The 9604-nt window shown below is 33.7% G+C and overlaps 2 protein-coding genes across 2 annotated transcripts; one reads left to right on the top strand and one right to left on the bottom strand.

Annotated features, from left to right (window-relative positions):
- Positions 1 to 1327: 1327 nt before the first annotated feature.
- LOC117793024 (TATA box-binding protein-associated factor RNA polymerase I subunit B) lies at positions 1328 to 7198 on the bottom strand. The gene is made up of 5 exons (XM_034633392.1): positions 6706 to 7198; positions 6063 to 6183; positions 5007 to 5462; positions 3147 to 3484; positions 1328 to 2884 (listed from the first exon to the last, which is right to left on the bottom strand). The coding sequence occupies exons 1-5, from the start codon at positions 7119 to 7121 to the stop codon at positions 1552 to 1554; spliced, it is 2664 nt and encodes an 887-aa protein (XP_034489283.1). The 5' UTR covers positions 7122 to 7198; the 3' UTR covers positions 1328 to 1551.
- Positions 5616 to 6061, top strand: LOC117793026. Its single transcript, XM_034633397.1, has 2 exons — positions 5616 to 5729; positions 5873 to 6061. The coding sequence occupies exons 1-2, from the start codon at positions 5633 to 5635 to the stop codon at positions 5998 to 6000; spliced, it is 225 nt and encodes a 74-aa protein (XP_034489288.1). The 5' UTR covers positions 5616 to 5632; the 3' UTR covers positions 6001 to 6061.
- Positions 7199 to 9604: the final 2406 nt, after the last annotated feature.

Below are 9604 nucleotides of genomic sequence, written 5' to 3'. Positions count from 1 at the left end.
TTTGAATACAAAATGAATTTGGAGGCCAAACCATGATTAAAATGTCATTCCGCTTGAAAATCGGTTGGGTTTTAACAAAGCTATGACAGTTCAAAGTTGCTCAAGCCTCTGACCAAAAATTTACAAGTCCAAATTTTTCTTATGTTTTACAAGAAAATGAAAGGTCTCAGGATCAAATTTAAAGTGTTCTTTTATACTAATTACGATAAAAGGCGTTGATTAAAAGTGAAAACTTGATATTTAAAATTTTGAATTTTCGAAATTTAAATTTTCTAAATAAATAAAATTTGAATACAAAATGAATTTAGAGGCCAAGCCATGATAAAAATGACATTCCGGTTGAAAATCGGATGTTGGTTTCGGTTAACGGTTCCGATACCGGTAACGGTGTTATTTCCTGCTGTTTATTATTTTATATTTTTAAATGAAAATATAACTTTTATTACAAATATTAAAAAACTCATTTATTTTTGATTTTTCATGTGAAGTTATTATTGTTTTTGTTTTTATTTTTTCTATGCAGTTTCATATATTTTTATGCTTTAGCAGTTTCAAACCAAGGGGTGCCCACTGTAGGTAATTCGCTCTCATCTGCTCTCTTGCTGTTACGCTCTTTATCAGCATTTAACACCTGATGTTGCTCACTGTGTGAGTGTATTTTGTGTTTTGTGGGTGGAGAAGTGACATCTTTATGTGTGTGTACGTACGTACGAGAGAGAGATTCTTGTAATATGTAAACAAAACATCAGAATAGTTCTAGTGATAATTGTTATCATTGTGATAAACGTTAATTCACCTATTGATATTGTCGAGTACTTGTCTTTGTCCTGACTACTCTTGTTGAGAGCCATCGAACTGCTAGATTACAGTTTTTAAATACGTGCTTCAAAAATGTATAAACTTACAAATAGAGCCCAAAGAGCGACAAGAAATTAAAAAAAAATCAACTAAATTAGCAATCTGAGGAGAGTTCTTTTAATTTTTTTCTTTATTTATTTTGGAAATTATGATCATAATTCATAATTATATATTTTCTACCGAAAATGAAAAACCGAAAATATGCAAACAAAAATAACCGATTAGTAGATAAGATTTAAAACAAATTTGGATTATTAAACAGATCTTTTTTGAAATGAAAGAATTTTTGTTTATATTTTAAAACATTTCTACCACATATATAAACAAAGATTTTAAGTTACTTAAGACTAAAATGTGAACATAGCCTAAACTTTTAATTTAATATATATATATATATATATATATATATATATATATATATATATATATATTTTATTATTTATATTTTATATGAAATGCAAGTGATTAGTTGTATTGGATTTATTTGAATTTTTTATTTGGGATAATAAATGAATAATAAATTTTATATTATACTTTTATCTGCAAGAAACATTACGTATTTCTTACCACATATCTCTAAAAACTTTGGTTAACGAACCAATGTCCTTTTTCGCCACTGTTTTTTTAAACTATTAGTTACTATTTGCGGTCTCTGAGATCTGTTTTTAATATTTGCGGTACAGATCGTACTTTTTACCACATATCTCTAAAAATTTTGGTTAACGAACTAATGTCCTTATTCAATATATTGTACTTCAGACTCAAATGATTGGTATGATTATTCCAGTCCTCGATGCCATGATGGAACATCACCTCGATGACCAACAGCTGCTCATAGAGGATTTCCCATTCGATGCCAATGGTTGAGGCACAAGTGTCTAGGAGCCAACGGAATGAGCAGGGGAAAAGAGTGCGCAATTTTTGTTTATCCGACTCTCTGACTTTGGCCATATAACCATGTAAAAGCCAACAATCGTGATTTGATATTTTCAGCAACAGCTCCGATAACTCTTGTTCATCTTCCTCTTCCTGCTCCTGTTCCTGCACCTGGTCCTCCTTCTGCTCCTGTAGTCTCTCCAATTTGGGCTGGTTTAAATCCTTGGTAACTGCTGTTAACTGGCGACGTGGCAATTTAAGCGGTACTCTCAACGGTTCCATATTCCGCTCATCAAATGTTTGCAGTGCCATCAAATTATCTAGTGGTATCTCTTCTTGTTTTAATTTTAATAAATAATTGGGCGTTTTTGTTAACTGCCAGAATGGATTGTCCACCTCTAATAATTGTCGCCGCTGTGCGCGTTCTATTAACTTATTTTGATACTGTTTGCCATAATGAGCAACAGCTGGACGAAATACAAAACTGGGACGTTTCTCACGCTGTCTAAGTTCCTCAATCCAATCGGGTGTCTTTATATTAAAGTTGGCGCGTATTTCCTTATTTAATTCTTGTATATTTTGCAAGGTGTGAAAGAGTCCAACCTGTTCATAATCCGAATGACAGCTTAATTCCTCTATTCTCAGTTGTTGCCTGCCTAGGTTTAATAAATATTGTGATAGTTCCAAGGTTTGATTTTTATATGGTGCCAATTGACGCTCTGTGTGATCCACGTGCAAAAAGTCGGGAATTCTCACACTCAGCTCATCTTTAGATTCATGCAGCAGTATCCTTTTAAAGTAACTATGAGCGGGTGTTAAGCTAGGTTGAAATTCAATATGATCCGGCGTCTCTTTGCTGTCGGGTTGTCCAAATTCCTTATGGAGTAACTTCTCAAAAATCAGGCAAAGATTTTCCTGCATTCGCTGCATGGCGGGCGTCACCAGCATGTCCTTGTAGTTGTATTCCTGTTCCCGCTGCTTGCGCTCCTTATTGATAAAATCATGCACCTTGCGTCCATTCTGAGTGGGTACCTGGAAGCGGCGAGCAAAGCTTTCGCTATAATGAGCGACCAATATCTTGCGCATTTCCACAAATTCCATCCATTCGGTGTAGACAAAAAGAGGCGCCATTGCCTGTTCCGGCGATTTCCTATAAGAATTTCGAAAAAATATTACTCTAAATACGAACATTTGAAAATAAAAATATGGAAACCAAAATTTGGAATTCTGTAAATATTGGAAAGGACAATAATTATGGATATATAATCCAAACTCGAGCTATCTCTGTCCAAACTAGTCTGATATTATGATGAACATCGTGTATATAGTATGTGTATAGATTTTTTTAAATTTCGAATTTGATTTTATTTTTATGTTTTTGGTTTCCTTATATTTTTCCAAGTATTCATTACCGTTTCTGCCTATCAGCCAGTTGCTGGAGCCGTGCATTTATAGCTACTGCCGAATCGGATATGGCCCGCTCCTTGACATCATCAAGACCGAAGAGCAGCTTCAACACGTATATGATATAGGCCATGACGCGTGCTTCATATCGAGGGTATACGTGCTGTCCATGAACCGGTTCAAACGATGGCGGCAACACATCCATTAAACTGCTCACATAGCTAGCCAATTCTGGCGGCAAATTCAGTTCTAGGACATAACGCTCGGCAAGGGCCGTGAGATTGGGCTTCTGGAATCCATTCAGGTCTATGAATCGAGACATTTGTGCAATTTGCTTTCGAATAAACTAAGAAAAAACATAAATTAAAGGAAGATATTAGTATAAGATCACATATATTATCGCTCATACTTATAATAACACAAGTTGAAAATTGAGTGTTAAGATTTGGAATCTTCAATATTCCAAAGGGGGTAGATCCTTAGCATTTATATCGGAACCAACCGAACAGACCAAAAATGTTTTTCTACACGAAATTTATTAAATTTGAATGCAGATTGAAGCTAAAAGCCAAACCATGATCAAAATTACATTCCGTTTGAAAATCGGTTCAGTTTTTATAAAGTTACGAAAGTTTCAAGTTGGTTCAACCATGGACCAAGCAACTTTACAAGTCCAAATTTTAGTCCAATTTCACATGATTTTTTACAAGAAAATGAAAGCTCTGAGAATCAAGTTTAAATTGTTGTTTTTTACTAATTACGATATAAGGAGTTGATTAAAAGTGAAAACTTGAGATTTAAAATTTTGAATTTTCAAAATATCAAAGGGGGGACCCTTAGCATCGAAATCAATGTCTAGTAGAATCTAAAGAAAAATATTTTTTTTTTTTAATTTAATAAAATTTAAATGCAGAATGAATTAAAATGCAAAATAATGATAAAAATGGGATTCCGCTTAAAAATCGGTTCAGTTTTGATCAAGTTATGACAGTTTGAAATTGGTCAGACTGCGGATTTAGCCACTTTACAAGTCCAAATTTTTGTTCAATTTCACATGATTTTTTACAAAAAAATGAAAGGTCTCAGAATCAAATTTAAAGTGTTGTTTTATACTAATTACGATATAAGGAGTTGATTATAAGTGAAAACTTGAGATTTAAAATTTTGAATATTCGAAATTTCAAAGGGGGGACCCTTAGCATCGAAATCAATATCTAGTAAAATCTAGAGGAAAATATTTTTTTTTTTGAATTTAAAAAAATTTAAATGCAGAATGTATTAAGAGGCCAAATCATGATCAAAATTACATTCCGTTTGAAAATCGGTTCAGTTTTTATAAAGTTACGAAAGTTTCAAGTTGGTTCAACCATGGACCAAGCAACTTTACAAGTCCAAATTTTAGTCCAATTTCACATGATTTTTTACAAGAAAATGAAAGCTCTGAGAATCAAGTTTAAATTGTTGTTTTTTACTAATTACGATATAAGGAGTTGATTAAAAGTGAAAACTTGAGATTTAAAATTTTGAATTTTCAAATTATTAAAGGGGGGACCCTTACCATTAAACCATGGCTATAATCGAAAAATAAAAAGTTCTTAAAAGTAAACAAAATTTAAATGCAGATTGAATTTATAGGTCAAATCATGATCAATATGACATTCCGCTTGAAAATCGGTTGAGTTTTTATAAAGTTATAAAGAGAATCGGAACAGAGACTCGGTCCAATACTTTTTAAACAATATTAATTAAATTTAAATGCAGAGAGTTAAAAGGCCTAATCATGATCAAAATGATATTCTGCTTGAAAAGAAGATAAGTTATGATAAGTTTAAGTCAAGTTATGACAGTGTGAACTTGGAATCCCTTACCTTGTAACGGCACTTGTCCGTCTGGTGACCGAATTCCATCTGCTTGATGAGAGTCTTGCCCTGCATGGCAACATTGTCGGGCAGATATTGAAGCATATAGCGACTGGTGAGATGCTCCTCATCAATGAATCGCAATAAATCCAACAGATTGATATCATCTTCTACTAAATTTAAGGCTATAGCCAATACCACATATAGTTTGGTTATGTTTAGACAGTAAATGTTGCGATCGAAATTGTTCAAGGTGCTGGCTTTGGGATGTAATCGATGACAGTGCATACTCCCCTCGCTATCCACACTATGTTTATCCAGATGTTTCAGCGGCATCTGTTGTTTCAGGGATTTACGGGCATTGGTCGACCATTGCAGTCTTAGACTTGGATTACTTGGCAACGTGGATTCAGATAATGCACCCTTCTTCTTCTGGGTAGTAAAGTCAGACTCATCTAATTTACGCTGCGTTATGAAATGAGATCAAGAGCGTACAATGTCAGAAGTGTAACAGATATACAGGTGATTGATTAGCTTAGGTAATTAGTGGATATATTTGCATAAGTTTCAGCTACCTATAAATACCCAACTGAAACCGCACAAATATCAGTTCAACTTAATCACCTTACTTCAAAATGTCTCTACGTTTGTTTCTCCTGATTTGCCTGGCACTTTTGGTGGTGGTCTACGCCCCTCTACCAGCATCAGCGGCTCCCCATGAGCTGAATGAGTGTGAGTAACCTTTAACCAGTATTAACCGAATGAAATTGGTAATCGTAACTGCAAGCCTAACCGAAACAAGCTAAAATGTTAAATGATTTTATAAACCCTGGTTAACAATGTAGATGATGCTAAATTGCTAAAACAAATTTCAGCTGCCTTGGACAAAGATGTGGCACCAACTCCGGCTCCGACCGGTTCAGATGGAGAAGCTAAGCCACAACAACGCACATTCTTCCTGCTGCTGCCGCTCCTGTTTCCCGATCAATTCTACTTTGCTTAACAAACAAACAACACAAAATTCAACAGACTAAAATAAAAACTTAATATTTGAGCATGCCAAACCTTTGTCCTTCTCCATTCACGCCAGTTAGAACGCTCATCCCCAAGATCTTGAGGTAACTTTTTAATTTGTCGATCGCGCTTTCGTTTATTCTGCTTGTGATTGTAAATGATGCGTGCGTCTCTAAAAATTAGAAAAAAAATATAGCAATTAAGATTTTATTTTTATACTCATTATCAATCTCTAAATCTACAAGAATACAAGAGCTAGATACTTTGAAATTGGTATGTAGGTTCCTGGATACAGTACGCAGATCAGGTTTATTTTTATCTTTGGATTGGACTACTATCTCATACAGCTGCCATAGGACCGATTGGTCGAAAATCAATTTTTAATATGAAAGCTTCTGTGTTTTCTCTGAACAAATTTTATAAAAATCGGTCAACTATATTACATAGCTGTCATAGGAACAATCAGTTTATAAATCAGGATTTAATATGAATGTCCATTTTATTTTTTGAGATATCGCGAAAAATCTTACCAAATATGGTTGGTCCTATATATTCTGACCAAATTTTACTTAAATCCGTCAACTGTCATCGGAAAAGTTCGCCGAAATACAGAGTTCCGCAAGGACACGTCGGCATCTAAGTGCCTAGACACAGGGTATCCTGCTGTCGATCAGCTTGTTTTGTGTTAATTTACCTTTGTAATGCTCGCACATTTAGTTTTGGGAGTCCCAATTCGTTGTTTTTGCAGAATGCGACCTCCATGCGTCCCATGTAGGCAGCCCAGACTTGGAGTGTCATCAGTTTGAGTTCTGGTTTGGCACCCATTTGAATCAGCTCCTGCAAAAAGCCACGTAGCACGTAGTTGTAAAACTCCCAGGATGTTATATCGTTTTCCTCCGCTTTGATTTTCGTCTTTTTGATGGTGCGTTGAGTTGTGTGCTTGGCGGTGTCATTAAATGTGTCCTCGGCGCTTATTTCCACTGCACGCAATTGCTCTTTTTTGGTGCCACATTCGATGCAGTAGTAAAAACCTTCTCGTTCTTGGAAACAGCGCTCGCCGCAAACATCGCACTCCATTTGATCCACTTCCATTACCTCGGATTCATTCATTTTTGTTATTTAAATTTAAATACTCTTGTAATTATTTAAAAGCAATGCAGTCAATGTAGCCACACGTGCGAAACGATAATAAACAACAGAAGCCAAGGTTGCCACCTGATCAAGTGAACTATATGAACGTAGCTAGTTCCCTCGGATGAGTAGTTCAACTAAACTTGTTCTAAGCGATTCGATCAACGCCGCTTTCGAGCGCACTTTTCAAATGTGAATTTATTTGTAGTTGTAGTTTGAAATAATTATGCAGTAAATATATTTGCTGTATATATTTGAAATTAGATGAAAATAAAGGTGATCTTTTTTTGGAAAGTTGGAAGTTCTTCACCATTCGGTGGGAGCTTAAGCTAAAAGAAATATCAGAAATTCGACAAAGCTCTACCAAAAGTCAATGCAAAATGTAATTTAGAAATAATAAATTTTAGCTCATATCGAAAAAAGGAACTGAAATAAAATATTTATCTAGATCAGTTTTCAAGGTCTGGCAACTTACAAATTAACTGTACATTTTATCTGGCAGTGGCAGCGTCTATTAAATTTAACAATTTACTCAAATAAAAAACGCAGAAAGAATGAGCATCAAGTAAGTGAGCTAGTTATATTATAATATTAATCATATATTAAGTCTATTATAATTTAAAGGCAGATGGAGGTACTAAAACAATTTTATATTGATACAAACTTTACGGATTGCACAATAATCGTACATTCCGTAAAGTTCAAGTGCCATAAAATGATCCTGTCAACTGGTTCGGAGTATTTTCGCGGCCTGTTTTTGGGTGATTACAAGGAAACTGCATTTCCAGTGATTGAATTGCAGGACATCTCGCCGATACTGTTTAAAATATTTCGCGAGTATATTTACACATACGATAGTAACATTCTTCAAAAATATGACATTCAAACTATAATGAAGGTGTTTAGATGTGGTCACAATTGGGTGGCGCCATCTATAGTCGGCGACTGTGCGCAAATATTAGTTAAGAGAGCTGAGAAGATGGCTGCTCCAGATTTGACAGTGTTTTTTGAATTTGGACACAAATACAATAACGAGTTATTAATCAACGGGATTACTAGAATCCTTACATATAACATATCATACTTTAATCGTATAGAATTTAATAATAATCTTTTTTTGCTAAAAGAAGATACTTTTAAAAAATTTATATCCAATTACTCTGCAAAGGACCGTCAAGAAATTACTCAAAATTACTTGGAGTTTAAACGATTCGCAGAGGAAGAAAATGATAACACACACAATTATTTAGTCGACTAAAGTTTTGAAACAATAACCTACAATTAATAAAAACAATGTCAACGAATTCAGAAAAGTCACGAAAAATCAAAAATTTAAAATATTTTTTAATATTAATTGAAATGATACATATATTTAGATTCACAAAAAACCAAGCAAGCCCACATTGTTAATCAGATATAATGAATTAAAATACTTTGTATAGAGCTTTGATGAGTAAATATTTTTTAATTTTTGATAACTTCGAAAAAGAATAGAAGTTTCTAAACTAAAAGTTAATTTATCGACCAATTAAAAAAACTAAAATACCGCAAGCGGTAAATTAGAAGAGACTATAGATCTCAAACCAAAGTTTACAACTAATCAAAAGTATAAAAATTAACGAAAATATATTTAGAGAATTAAAAAAAATGTATAAAATATTCACAAATATTAAGTTAAGCATATATATGATCAAGTTATCAGAAAACAATATTTCGTAATAATAATTTCCTTAAATGTAAATTAATTTTTAAGGAATTCGTTAAGTTCACACTACGAAAAAATGTTTTTTGTTTAAATCCGTATATCATATTCAATTTAAATATACTTTTAAGAATTCGATTTTTATTTGTTGAGTTTAATGGCGAAAGAGTAAGTGAACGAGTATTCATATTTTGATATGCATCAAGAAGGGTATTTCAGTAAAGGGGTCAACTGACAGTTTAAAAACAAATAAACATTTTTTATATTAATGTAATGCGAAAATTGCATTAGATTGGATGCATTAGAATTGCGTTACGCAAACGTGGATTCAACTATTGTGGATACACAGTATTAGTTACACGGGCATTACACAACACTAAAGCATCGGCTCGGAATCGATGCCAATTTTCAAATGTGCTGATCAGTCATTTTCATAAATAAATAGGTCTTAATTCAATTGCTCAGTTTATATAAGGTAAAAGGTGCAGTGCAATTGAAATTAAGCTGCTTAATGGACAACTATATTTAGAAATCACCCTACCAACCAGTATTGACCAGTATAAATGCACTTTACCCTTCCGTTTGTTATTGTTGGGGACACCAAACCAAAAAGCTTTAAATTCGTAAAGCCGAAAGCTTTGCGAGTGCAATGACGACCAAGTTGAAATTATAATAAGGTGACGTCGCGTCAAAAGCACGGTTGCCAGAACACCTTTTTTTTTTTTATCAGTTTTTAATTTATAGCAAAATACTTAAATCC

Source organism: Drosophila innubila (genome assembly GCF_004354385.1).
Source record: "Drosophila innubila isolate TH190305 chromosome 3R unlocalized genomic scaffold, UK_Dinn_1.0 2_E_3R, whole genome shotgun sequence".
NCBI lineage: Eukaryota > Metazoa > Arthropoda > Insecta > Diptera > Drosophilidae > Drosophila > Drosophila innubila.
This window is presented reverse-complemented; position numbering and strand designations above follow the sequence as displayed.